The sequence below is a fragment of the Triticum urartu genome, chromosome 6, assembly GCF_003073215.2.
Source record: "Triticum urartu cultivar G1812 chromosome 6, Tu2.1, whole genome shotgun sequence".
NCBI classification, from domain to species: domain Eukaryota; kingdom Viridiplantae; phylum Streptophyta; class Magnoliopsida; order Poales; family Poaceae; genus Triticum; species Triticum urartu.
The window spans coordinates 47,294,480-47,308,820 of record NC_053027.1 but is presented as its reverse complement, the minus strand read 5'-3'; the positions used below and the strand labels follow the sequence as shown (position 1 = coordinate 47,308,820).

At 45.3% G+C, this 14,341-nt stretch overlaps 1 protein-coding gene across 1 annotated transcript; it reads right to left on the bottom strand.

Annotated features, from left to right (window-relative positions):
* Nucleotides 1–373: 373 nt before the first annotated feature.
* On the bottom strand, nucleotides 374–13,867 carry LOC125514975. The gene is made up of 4 exons (XM_048680377.1): nucleotides 13,567–13,867; nucleotides 13,376–13,461; nucleotides 9,070–9,121; nucleotides 374–576 (listed from the first exon to the last, which is right to left on the bottom strand). Exons 1-4 carry the CDS (start codon nucleotides 13,756–13,758, stop codon nucleotides 385–387), a joined length of 522 nt encoding a protein of 173 aa, XP_048536334.1. The 5' UTR covers nucleotides 13,759–13,867; the 3' UTR covers nucleotides 374–384.
* Nucleotides 13,868–14,341: the final 474 nt, after the last annotated feature.

Genomic DNA, 14,341 nt, shown 5'->3' with positions numbered 1-14,341 from the left:
ATGAAAGCCTTCCACTTGACAGAAAGTAGCTTGCCATTGGTCATCCATGTTAGAGTCTTGTCGACATCGGTCCAAGATGGACGGTGGCATAGAATTGAGCCACCAAATCCGCATCGAAATCCTTGTTGAATTGCATGATCCTGAGAATGTTCAGCTGAGTGCACATCTGAAGGGCTTCGTCAAAGTACTCCGGATCCTTCTCCATAGCATCAGTGTCAATGGAGCGAACATCAACAAAAAGATTCTTCTTGGCCTTGATCACATCAAAGTAGATGGCAAACCGAAAACGGTTCCAGAACGGGCAGTTGACCAAAGTGGGTTCTTGGTCCACCGCATAGGGGTTGCGGCGACGCTTCTCCCAAAACTCCTTGTTGGTCATCTCAGTCACAGTCTTCCCCTTTGGCTTGTTGGCGGATCGCTTCGATTGCTGAGGAGGTGGAGGAACGCTTGCAGATGCACTTGCTGGAGACGGTTGGGTGCTCGAGGAACCACCGGCTGGCTCTGAGGTGCGGTAGCGTTTTGATGTAGCACGCCCGGAGTTGATACGACAACCTTGCTGCTCAGAATGGTCATCACCTGGAGCCAAACACAAGAACACGCAAAACAACCAGAAAGAACGAGCATAAGCCAACAAACTCAACAAAAATGATCAAGGTAAGGCAGGAAAATGATGGAATTTGGCATGCAGCGGTAGTACCGTGACATGCCCGCGGTAGTACCGCCCCAAAGAGAGCGGTAGTACCACTCAAGGTCAAGCGATAGTACCACTCCGATGAGAGCGGTAGTACTGCTCAAGGCGGAGAAACAACAATTTCCTACAGCACGAGGCGGTGAAACAGCGGTTTCCTACTACCATGATCAGATCCGGCACTACCGACCTACCAAATTCAAAAATATTCCTACCAAACTCTAATCGAGATAGTCTAGTTGCCTTCTCCAACCAACTCAAGCCTAGATTTGGCCAAAAATCTAGAGATGCAACCACCATTGCCCCTAAGAAACAAGATCTGAAAACGAGACAAAAGGAAAGAAGGAACGGGGGCAATACCGGCATCCATGGCAAGAGAACAGGGTGGCGATTGACTCCACCAAAGGAAATGAAGAGGAACGCCCCGGAGACGGAGATCCGCCGCCCGCGGCGAGTGGAGGCTGGAGAGAGGAAGAGGAAAGAGGGGGCAAAGTGAATGGGTATGGGGGAGAAGAAACCTCTCCCTGCCCCGACTTAATCCCCTGGTCCCGTCCCTCAGCGGTAGTACCGTGCTGGAGGGCGGTAGTACCGCTCATGAGCGGTAGTACCGTGCTGGAGGGCGGTAGTACCGCTCATGAGCGGTAGTACCGCGCACCACCAGCGGTAGTACCGCCCAGCACGCCATGGCAACCAAACCAACAAGGCTTTTGCTCGAAGGAACGACAAAAACGACAAGAGAAATAAAAAAGAGCCAGCAAAAAGAACAAGACACACCTCTTCAAACGAGGACGGTGGCCGAGGCCACCTATGTTTGAGTCAAAAGGTATGGCGCCGCGAAGATTTTAACCTTGGACCCATGACCAAAACTCGTCTTTGAAGCACAAATACCATCAACAATGGCTAAAGTGAAAGACTTGATCAATTTATGCATAATGGGGGGAGTGAGAGTTCATTGAGAGAACAACATTCCCACTATATCTATGTCTACACCTAAACTAGACAACAAATTAAGTGTGGTAGGGTGTGCAAGGGTTCAAGCCACATTGCTCGAATCAATGATTTTTAGCTCATGCCTTAACTCGCGAAATCTTGCTTCATCCAAGGGCTTCGTGAAAATATCTGCAAGGTTGTCATGAGTGTTGACATAGTTGAGCTCGATCTCTCCTCACCTAATGTGATCCCGGATGAAGTGATATCGAATCTCAATATGCTTCGTCTTGAAGTGTTGCACCGGGTTGAGAGAAATCTTGATAGCACTTTCATTGTCACACCAAAGAGGCACTTTGTCACAAGTGACACCGTAATCCTTTAAAGTTTGCCTCATCCATAGGAGTTGTGCACAACAACTACCGGCGGCAACATACTCCGCCTCAGTGGACGAGAGAGACACACAACTTTGCTTTTTGGAAGACCAACTTACCAAAGAGCAACCAAGGAATTGGCACCCTCCGGAAGTGGACTTCCTATCCACTTTGTCTCCCGCCCAATCGGAATCCGAGTACCCTACAAGCTTGAAGTTTGATCCTCTTGGGTACCATAAGCCAAAGTTTGAGGTATGAGCCAAATATCGAAAGATTCGTTTGACCGCCACATAGTGACTTTCCTTAGGTGCAGCTTGAAACCGTGCACAAATTTCCACACTCAACATGATGTCCGGTCTAGATGCACAAAGGTAAAGCAAGGATCCAATCATGGAACGATATACCTTTTGATCCACCACTTTACCATTGGGATCTAAGTCAAGTTGACACTTGGTGGGCATTGGAGTGGAGGCCGGCTTGACGTCACTTAGCTTGAATCTCTTGAGCATGTCTTGAGTGTATTTGGATTGATTGATGAAGGTTCCTTCTCTTCTTTGCTTCACTTCGAACCTTAGAAAGAACTTCAACTCTCCCATGGAGGACATCTCGAACTTTGAGGTCATGAGAGCGGAAAATTCCTCATTGAAAGCTTTGTTAGGAGAACCAAAGATAATATCATCAACATATAATTGGCACACAAACAACTCCCCTTTGACCTTCTTAGTAAAAAGAATGGGGTCGATTAGCCCAACTTCAAAACCACGGTCTTGTAACAACTCGGTAAGGTGGTCATACCACGCACGTGGGGCTTGTTTAAGGCCATAGAGTGCCTTATCGAGTTGATACACATGATCGGGAAAGTAGGGATCCTCGAACCCGGGGGGTTGCTTGACGTAAACCAATTCATTAATAGGACCATTAAGAAAAGCACTCTTCACATCCATTTGTTGTACTTAAAGTTATGATGAGAAGCATATGCAATCAACATGCGAATGGATTCAAGACGAGCAACGGGAGCAAAGGTTTCACCGTAGTCGATACCCTCGACTTGGGAGTAGCCTTGTGCTACCAAACGAGCCTTGTTGCGAATGATAATCCCATGGGCATCTTGCTTATTCTTAAATATCCACTTGGTTCCTATGACATTGTGATTCCCAATCGGTCTTGGCACCAATCTCCACACTTTGTTGCGCTCGAAGTTATTGAGTTATTCATGCATGGCATTGAGCCAATCCGGATCTTCTAGCGCTTCATATACCTTGTGGGGTTCCACACAAGAGACAAACGCGTGATGCTCACAATAATTTGCTAATTGTCTACGAGTGCTTACCCCCTTTCTTAAGTTTCCAAGCACATTCGTCATGAGATGATCCTTGGTGGAGAGCTTGGAAGCAACCTTGGCGGCACGACGCTCTAATTTCTCCTCGGGGGTGAGACGAGGAGTGGTCACTTGATCATCTTGAGCGTTATCTTGGGCTTGTTCTTGTTCTTGAACTTGCTCGGAGGAAAGAACTTGACCTTGGGCATCACTTGATGTGTCAACACCGTCTTGAGCGTGATCTTGACCTTGGTCATGTTCTTGAGGATGAGGGCCTTCATGTTGTTCTTCGGAAGCGTGTGAGCCTTGGGTTGGTGATGGCTCCACTTGAGTGGAGCTTTGTCCTTCTCCTTCGGCCATAAGGGATTCCTCAATGGGTAGGATAAAGCCAACACCCATTCTTCTTATGGCTTGGGGAGAAATTTCATCACCTACATCACAAGTGCCACTTTGCTCCACTTGGGAGCCGTTATTCTCATCAAACTCCACGTTACATGTCTCCTCAATAAGTCCCGTGGATTTATTGAGGACACGGTAAGCATGAGAGTTTGTAGCATAGCCAACAAATATGCCCTCATAAGCTCTAGCCTCAAATTTAGACAACCGAACACCTTTCTTGAGAATGAAACACTCACACCCGAATACCCGGAAGTACTTGAGATTGGGCTTGTTACCGGTGAGTATCTCATATGGAGTCTTGTTCAAGCCCTTGCGGAGGTAGAGCCGATTGGATGCATGACACGCGGTGTTGATGGCTTCGGCCCAAAAGTTGTACGGAGACTTGAACTCCGCCATCATGATCCTTGCCGCATCCATCAACGTCCGATTCTTCCTCTCCACAACACCGTTTTGTTGAGGGGTGTAGGGTGCGGAATATTGATTCTTGATTCCCTCATCGCTAAGAAATTCATCCAAGGTGTAGTTCTTGAACTCGGTGCCGTTGTCACTTCTTATTGTCAAGATTTTTGCATTGTGTTGACGTTGTGCTTCATTTGCAAAGTCAATGACGGTTTATTGGGTCTCGCTCTTCCTCTTGAAGAAATACACTCAGGTGTACCTTGAGTAGTCATCCACAATCACCAAGCAATACTTCCTACCTTCAAGACTATCGAAAGATGGAGGCCCAAAGAGATCCATGTGAAGGAGCTCCAAAGGCCTCTTCGAATAAATGATCGTCGTGGGAGGATGAGCCTTCTCATGTAGCTTTCCTTCGATACAGGCACTGTAAGCACAATGTTTAGCAAAACTAACATTCATTAGTCCATGGACATGGTCCCCCTTGAGGAGACTTTTCAAAGATCTCATATTGACACGGGCTAAACGGCGATGCCAAAGTCATCCCACATCAACTTTAGCCATTAGGCATGTCGCGGTCTTAGTGGGTCGCTCCGAAAAGTTAATCACATATAGACCGTTCTCGACATGCCCAACAAAGGCTACTTTAAGAGTCTTGCTCCACAAGAGGGCCACGGTATTGATATCAAAGAAAGTGGCAAAGCCCATGATTGCAAGTTGACGAACGGAAAGTAAATTGTATGCAAGGGACTCAACAAGCATGACCTTCTCAATCGTGAGATCATAAGAGATGACCACCTTGCCAAGTCCCAATACCTTAGAAGATGAGGCGTCACCCCACTCGACATTGGTGGGCATAGATGGAACCTTGTGCATGTCCACCACCAAGTCCTTGCTTCCGGTCATATGATTTGTAGCTCCGCTATCGAGCAACCATGATCCACCACAGAAAGCAAACACCTACAAAAAATCAATACTTGATTTTAGGTACCCATTTTGTAATGGGTCCTTTGATGTTAGTAACAAGGATCTTTGGAACCCAAGTAGACCATTCAATGTATTCATGAAGAGAACCAACAAATTTGGCATAAACATGCCCATCACTAGCACGACATAACACATAAGAAGGATTAAAGTCGCCGGCTTTGTTGGGAGGGGTGACATTGCCCTTCTTGACATTGTTCTTCTTCTCCTCGGAGGCACTCTCTCCCTCCTTCACAAAGGTTTGCATGAGAGGAGGAGGTCGTTTGGTCTTGTCATTCTTCTTCTTGTTCTTGGAGTCGGGCACGTACCCAACCCCTTCCTTGGCCACAACCCCCTTTTGGTTGATCAAGAGATCGTTGAGGTTCTTCTTGCCTTGTATGCAAGTCGTAAGACCTCTCTCAAGTTGTCCCTTTAGCTTAGCATTTTTCTCAACGAGATGCACATGCTCACAACACGGGTTAGTAGCATTTGCATTATCAATTAACATCATACGAGGGAAAGTGGCTTTTTCCTTGGTTAGCTTTACTTGAAGTTGATCATGAGACTCTTTGAGACTAGCATGAGCACCCTTCAAGACCTTGTGAGCCTTGTCAAGTAGATCAAACTCCTCCTTGAGTCTAGCAAGATCAACCTCAAGTTCGACCTTCTTGGAGTTTAGCACATGAGAAACTATGAGGACATGATCATAATCTTTCTTTAACTTAGCATGATCAACGTTGTGTGACTCCTCAAGAGCCAAACGAAGACCACGCTCTTCCTCAAGAGCATTGGAAAGATCCGAAATCTCATCGGCATAGTCACGACTATGCCCTTCCATCTTGGTGATGGTGTCTTCGTGAGCCTCGATCATGTCATTGGCTTCACCAAGTTGTTCCAAGAGAGCAACAAAGTGCTTATTGGATTTTCCCTTGAGTTTGCCCATAAAGGCCTCAAACTCGTTAGTCTCCACATTAGCTCCCTCAAGTTCATTAATGCTATCCGTCGGAGAAGGATGATTAATGATGGTAGTTTTGATATTAGGGGTTACCTTGTTGGTGGCTTTAGCCATGAGGCACTTGGCGGTGATACTCTCATTGGGTGAGTCGAAGAGAGACACCCGTGAAGTCGTCGCAATGGCAACGGAGGCCTTGGGAGGAGTCTTCTTGGTGAAGTTGTTCTTGTTGGGGAACGACTTGGCCTTGTCTTTTCGGATGAGCTTGCCACCATTGTCTTCCCTCTTCTCATACGAGCATTCCGCAACAAAATGACTCACGTTGCCGCAATTGTAGCAAGTCCTTACACGTTGCTTGCCCCTCGTGCCACTCGAGTTGTTTTTGCTAAAGTTTGGCCTCGAGTTTTTCTTGCTCCAAAATTGCCTTGAAGCAAGTGTCATGTGTTCATGATATGCATACTTCGTATCTTCGGGGTTGCTCTCCTCTTCTTCCTCTTCTTCTTCTTCAACAGTGAGCTTGGCCTTCGAAGCAAGGTTAGGCTTCTTTGCCCGTTGAGAACGGAGCACCGCATTGTCGGCGGTCTTGTCCAAAATGTTCATGGCCACAAACTCATCCAACACTTCGCTTGAGGTCAAAGTGTGGAAGTCCGGTCTTTGACGAATGACGGAGGACATGGCCTTGTGATAGGGCATCATTGCCTTGAGGAATTTGCGCTTGATCCAATTGTCATCCGTGTCCTTGCTCCCGTGATCTCGTAGTGAGACCGCGAGTTTGGTTAGTCTCCGATAAAGCTCACGAGGTTCTTCATCTTCTTTCATTGCAAACTCATCGGCCTCATCTTGTACCACTTCATAGTTGGAGCATTGAATGCTTGCGCTTCCCCGGTAGAGAGAGACCACACAATGCCAAACATCTTTGGCCAAGGCGAAGGGACGAAGATGAGATAGGTCTTCGGGTGGAATTGCATCTTGAATGATGAAGAGAGCATTCTTATTGAATTGATTGTCCGCGGCTTCTCGAGGAGTGAAGTTGCTTGGATCATGTGGATAGAAACCTTCTTCAATGATTCTCCAAAGGTTAGTGTTCACATGATTTAAATGACGTTTAAAGCGGTAAACCCAAGAATAAAAATCCTCATTTTTCACAATCTTAGGGAAAGGACCGGCATGATTCAAATGAGTGGAAGAAACCGGTCCACCATAAACAAGTGGTGGTTCTACATGGGCAAAGATGCCGGTGCCATTCTTACCACTAGAAGAAGGAGCATTTTCACTACTAGCTTCCCCCTTGTCGGGGATAGCATCTGTCACCTTGTTGGCAGGGTCACCCACTTTCAACGGTGCGGTGGATAGTTTAAGCCCCTCAAGAAATTTAGTAACATGCTTTCAACTTCGGTTGTCATGGAGGTTTTCAATGTCTCCAAGGCCACATTGAACTCCTCACGAGAGACCGAGGTTTCCCCATCTCCCGTAGACGAGATCAGATTCACACCGGAGTGTTCCTCCACACCGTCTACGGTATCAACCATACTCTTTGGATGGTAAAGTCCTTAATAAAGAGACAAGGCTTTGATAGCAATTGAAAGGATCGATATGGTTGACTAGAGGGGGGGGGAATAGGCAACTACCAATTTTTACTTTTCTTTACCGAATTAAACTTTGCATCAAAGTAGGTTGTCTAGATGTGCAACTAGGTGAGCAACCTATATGATGCACTAACAACAAGAATACAAGCAAGCAAGGGAAGAAACACTAAAGAGCTTGCACAAGTAAAGGTAAGAGATAACCAAGAGTGGATCCGGTGAAGACGAGGATGTGTTACCGAAGTTTCTTCCTTTTGAGGGGAAGTACGTCTCCGTTAGAGCGGTGTGGAGGCACAATGCTCCCCAAGAAGCCACTAGGGCCACCGTATTCTCCTCACGCCCTCACACAATGCGAGATGTCGTGATTCCACTATTTGTGCCCTTGAAGGCGGCGACCGAACCTTTACAAACAAGGTTGGGCAATCTCCACAACTTAATCGGAGGCTCCCAACAAGACCACGAAGCTTCACCACAATGGACTATGGCTCTGTGGTGACCTCAACCGTCTAGGATGCTCAAACACCCAAGAGTAACAAGATCCGCTAGGGATGAGTGAGGGAATCGAAAATCCCTCAGTGAAAGTGTAGATCGGGGCCTTCTCAACCACTCCCAAACAAATCAACAAGTTTGATTGGCTAGAGAGATAGATCGGGCGAAAATGGAGCTTGAGCAATAAATGAAGCTTGGGGGAGGAACAGGTAGGTCAAAAAAAAGAAGGGGACTCCCTTTTATAGTGGGGGCAACAATCCAACCGTTGCCCCCCACCAACCCAGCCCCGCACAGGGTGGTACTATCGCTGAGAGGGGGCGGTACTACCGACAGGACAGCGGTACTGCCGCGCTAAGGAGACTAGTAGGAAAAGGACCCAAACACGGTACTACCGAGGTGGTAGGGGCGGTACTACCGCTCCTGAAACGGTACTACCACCTCTATAACCGCAACTAGTGCCACAAAATCCGACACGAGAAAAAGGCCTCTCGAATCGAGGCGGTAGGAGCCAGACTGCCCAGCAGTACTACGGCAGCGGGGTCACGGGCGGTACTACCGCTCTGGAGCGGTACTGCCACTTGTGACCCTTCGGCCGTACTACCGCTGGCAGTGCGGTACTACCGCTGGGGCGCATAAGAGAGAGAGAATCTCTCAAAGATGCTGAGGACAAGGCGGAGGTGCCAGGCACCCCAGCGGTACTACTGCTGTGGAGCCACGGGCGGTACTACCGCTGTGGAGCGGTACTGCCGCTTGGCTCCTCAGCGGTACTACCGCTGGGTTGCGCGGTACTACCGCTTGGACCCAGACAAGACAAGGAAGAGAGGAGAGATCTCTTTAATGGAATGGAAAAGCTCGGAGGGTGAGAAGCTGATGTGTACGTGATGATTTCACCCATACAATACCCCAGCGGACCCCCTCTTGATAGTACCGTGCCCTCTCTACGCAACTAGTCCATCGAGAAAGAAATAAAAGAGCCACACCGTCTTGAAATACACTCCGAGGGGAAGAAATCGTCTCGCGCCAGGGGAGAATCTGTGAATTATTCAAAGCATAAGATTAGTCCGCAAACATGTTGTCATCAATCACCAAAACTACCTTAAGAGAGATATGCCGTAACACCTGCCACATTTATTTATGAGAGAAGGCGCTTGATAGATAGGGATTTAATACAAGAAACTGCTATATAGGGATGATCTTTGTATGTTTATCAAAGAAATTTTTGATGTAGGCCTCATACTTTCTTGGGTTTATTAAGTGAAAGAGCTAGATTAGCCAGCCGGTTTGTTTTGGGGTTTGCACATAAATCCTACATCTTCCATATGATTTTTGGGCCTCATGTTATGACAGGGGTTTGGCTATTGCATCAGCTAGCTGATTTACCCCCTTATTTCCTTTACGTTGATTTGATACTGTGCATGTATTAATGTTTGGTGTCACTTGGATTCAGAACCTTGATGGAACAATGAATCGAGTTAAAATGAATTGTTGCTTGTTCCAGGCTTAAAAAACAATATGCTACAGATGTAAAATGAATTGTGACTAACCAGAACAATCTTTGTGCCTGGATACTCAGTGTGGTCCTTTATTTGATTGAATGCCGCTCCTTCCAATTTGTGCTTATTATTTTGCATGACGTGATTTGAGTTTAAGGGCATAAGGTTGTGCTTATTATTAGTTGTTGCATCTGTGATTTGAGGATCTATAATTCAGGTACTACAGTATGCTGCATCTGTGATTAGAGGTGTAGGCCGTATCAATTTTTTGGTCTTTATATTGGTGATTTTGTTCTGTTAGGAGGTCACTACCAAGGAGTAAGTTACTAGCGAAGGAGCAGCTGATGTATGAACATCATTGGGTTCAAGGCATAGTAGCCGGAAACAGGGAACGGTGGGCCGTCCCTCGATCCGGATTCATCGACCTGGAATCAGATTCGGGAATGAGGGTCGATTCGGTAAGATTTGATGCGGATTCGGCGTTTCCGCAGCCGGATCGTCGATTCAGGTTCGGCGACTCGACAGTCTTGGTTCTTGAATCGATCGAGTAAGCAAAAGGTCAGCCATATCAATCACGAACTCCTCGTTTTACTCTCTGTCCCGTTCTTTTCCACTCCCCTAAATAACTCCTCGTTCTGCTCTCCAATTACTCCAAGGCTGCTAATAAATTTTCCATTGGGAAGGAGATGATGTATTTTAGTCTTCATGAATCGACGATGCAGCCAGTTGCTCCCAGCCCAGACAGTTCCATGTATAAGTACTCCCTCGGTCCCTCCCAGCCAGTTGCTCCCCGCATCTGTAAAGATTCACGTTCCTCGTTCCATGGTACCGTACCGGATTCATCGTACCGGAATTGATTGGATCGTGTTTCCGCTTTAGAAAAATCATTCTAGAGATGTATACCCTCACTGTACCCTATTTTTTCCAGCCCCCGACTCTCGTCCCCCGTTCCCGTTCCTTGTTCCCACCGTACCGGAAACATGGCAACTATGGTTCAAGGAGTAAAATATTATGGTTTGGCAGAAATGTCAGTTTATTACTATTACATGGAATCTAGAACCTATGCTAATGTGTGCAATCTGGACAAGGAGGGCAAATATTTTTTGGGGGCCTGATTCTTATGTAATTTCTCTCTATGTTGCAGAACTCTCTACTCTCATTTGGTGCACCCCAGTATGTAGTGTCAGTGATTGCGATGCCTCCAGGAATATCAAACCGTATATATAGTCAATGATTGCAACGCCTCTAGGGATATCCCAAGAAATATTTAGCTATCCATTGCAGGTAAATGTATTTTCTAAAGATGTGCATGTGCCTTTCGTCATCGATTTGTGTGAATATCCTTTGTTAGCAATTTATGTTTTAGTTGTAACTTTTCCAAGTTTGGGCCAATCAAGGCCAGTGTTCTCTGAAATCTTGTGTTGCCTTTTAGGCATGACCTTACTGTTGCATCTTTTGTTATCATGATGATGATGGATTACCTTGATGACAAGGCGAAGTTGATAACATATTATTTTCCTCTTTGACTGATGCAGCTGAATCTCTGAAGCTATATATGTGCCTTTCCGTATGTCATCTTCAGCTGCCTGTTGTTCACATGGTTTAACTGGATGCATTTTTCTCTTCATCATTTCCATTGTATGCTGGTTTTCTAGGTATCTTCCAAGATATGCTTGACTAAAACTTATATGATTTCCATATTATCCTGCAATTATTTTATACTAATTCGAACAAACGAGTTGATCTTATCATAACTTGGTCTATACTGCATTTTCTTATTGGTTGTTCAGTATACAGATATATCATTCTATTAGATTTTCCATTGCTATAGATATGCTTTTGTGGGTTAGCTGATGCCTTGCAACCACTGACTTGCTTAGGTGCTACTAATGTTTGTTTTTTGCTTTTGTATACATAGATAGTTATTTTCTTCAGGGGAAATTTTAAACTTCCCGTCACCATGGATCTATGGCCATCTACTTTAGCTGTTATGTGATGATCTGATGCACTTGGCATATTAGGAGTTGATGATTTAGATCTGGAAGGAAGTGTAACTTTGACATTGTATATTGCAAACTTTATCTTAATAAATATTTATAATCGGGTCTGAACGATTGAGACATGCTTCTAAGACATGCCTCCCAAAGAACATCACATTCTATTAATTCAGTGTCTTTTTTGTGTATTTGGATGCCTAATTTCAGCAGAAGTTGATACCCAGCTTCTTCGGACAAGTACTTGACTGTTCTTTCAGTTCTTCGCACGCCAAAGTACAGTATGAACAAGTAACCGCCGACGCCGAGGCCATCCACCACGTGGAGGACCTCTTGGGCACTTCCGCCGCGTTGTGGGTTGAGCTTCTGCAGCCCGCTGCCTGCTGGATGCTTCTTCCCTTTATCCTTGGTGTGCAAGACATGTTCTTTCTAAACGTGATGCCCACTAATGTGTTTGATACTTCGACTTTGACATGATCTCCCCTTTTTATCCAGTTTGAGGTATTCCAGTGATCTTATCCTGTTAGCTTTCTTATATGATTCATATCCCTGTGTTCATAAGTGTTCTTCTACAGGTATCGAAGAAATTTTATCTTGAGCAAAGAGAGCTTTCTTCCTTATTAGGTCGCTTTAGAGGGTAAGTAAGCTATTCATGATAGCTCAATTATTAGTTTCTCTTCTATGGTTTCTTAGTAGTTAGCAGTGCTTAGTAGTATCTCAAAGACTCAAACACTATATAAAGTTGAAATCCTAACATTTTACTAGATGCAACTAGACAGTGGATGTTGCTAGGTCAGCATAGAGCAGAGAAAAATGCATCTTCTACGGCACATCACATTATGCTTCTTCCACAGGGAAGTTTCCAATGTTTATTTGCAAATCTCACTCATAGATACGTGCCCCATTTTTGTGTTGAAGGTTATATGAGCTGATAACGACATCTTCTCATCTAAAATTTAAAATAAATGGGATTGATTGTCTATGGTGAAAGATGAGGATTGCTCATGCCTTTTTGCAAAACTAATTCTGGACCTTGTCATCGTTTTGGCAATTTGGATATAGATGTGCTTTCTTTCAGGTTAGTATCCAAGACTAGCTTTTGGAAGTTATACTGGCTTCACCAGTTGGGCTTAACTAGGACATAATTGATTCTCTGTTGGTAAAAAGAAAAAAAGATTATCTGGTTGGAGAAAACCTATCTTTTGCTTTGTTTGCTTCTGAATTTTAGTAACCTGTTTTCATTTTATTGTTTTCAGGTTAGTACGGGAGTTCCTACCAAGACTGACTTATGGAAGTTATGCTAGCTCCACCAGTTGGGTTTTCTGTACAAAACTAGACTCAAGATAATTTATTTTGGTGCTTGCGATAAGTATTAGACAGGGGGGTGATGCACACATACTTCATCCAGTCTATCTGTTCATGTATGTTAATTAACTAATTAGACAAAAATAACTCTGTCTGTATGGTGTTTGTGATGATGCTATCAATTTACTAAACACTAAAAAATTGGGTTGTGATTTTCAAATCTAGCAAATTAATTTTCTTTATTGCTTCTTTTCCAGACAGAAGTATTATATCTATTCTCTGTCAAAAACTTATATAAGCAGCACTGGAGGATTATAGGTAACTTGTACTAAGAACTTTGCATCACAATTCGGATCAATTTGCACCAACTAAAAAGGTATTACAGATTGAAGATAGAAGCCAGGCTATGAAACAAAAGGTGACATTCTATTCTTGATGTAATTTCCAAATTATAATCCATAATCAATCAAAATATTACAACAAACATGACTTACATGTTGCTTGCATTCAACATCTTCACGACCTTCAAACGCATGCATCTCCTCCGGCCGCTTCTGCCATCACGGCACTTGCTCAGGACCTGCACAAGGCATCCATCCCCTCTTCAGCACCACCTTCGCCACTAGAACGCTTCTCCAACAGGGGAGGGCGAGCTGCGCCAATACGCGCAGGGGAGGGCAAGCACCTGCAGAGAGCTGCGGTGTCGCGCGCAGGCGTGGGGGAAAACACGCGGTGAGCTCGAGTAGGCATCCGTGAGGCGAGGACGAACTGCGCCGACGCATGCGGAAGTGCACAAGCACGGGCGACGAGCCGCGGTGGGCATCAGCAGGGCGTGTGTGAGCACCGGCGCGGGAGCTACGGTTGCTCGCACTAGCATGGGCAAGCTACGGCGGAGCGCTGCGGTGGCTTGCGCAGGCAGCAGTGAGGTACGGCGAGGAGCCACCAGTGACGACAAGAATGAGCTAGCCTGAGCAATCCTATCCAACCACTCCACACGCATCAGATAAGGATAGATAGCATCAAGGGCACTTTGGTCTTTTCAGTTGCAATAAAATGGAAAAGAACAAGAAAAGCAATGGAAAAAGGAGAAATGGCATTGTATAAAAGTGCACATGAACTGGGTGGTATTTTTACGAAGCCAATCTTAACAGTGTCAATTGGGTAAAGCACCGTATTGAAAGTTGCAAATAGCCAATTTTATTTTAAAAAAGATAATTCAAACTATCTTTTATTGTCGGATGGGCCCATGCCCAAACTAGGCCACAAGGAAGGCAACTCCTTGAGAATACCTAAGACCAATCCGTTCATCGGGCACTCTCGCACTCATCCACGGAGATCAGTCACCTTAATTTTCTTGGATAAATCAGCTAAGAAATCTGTAAGAAATCAACAGCATGTCTAGCCCAGGTGACCACGTGTAGCAGAGATGACATGGAACATACCACCAAGGATAAGAGTAG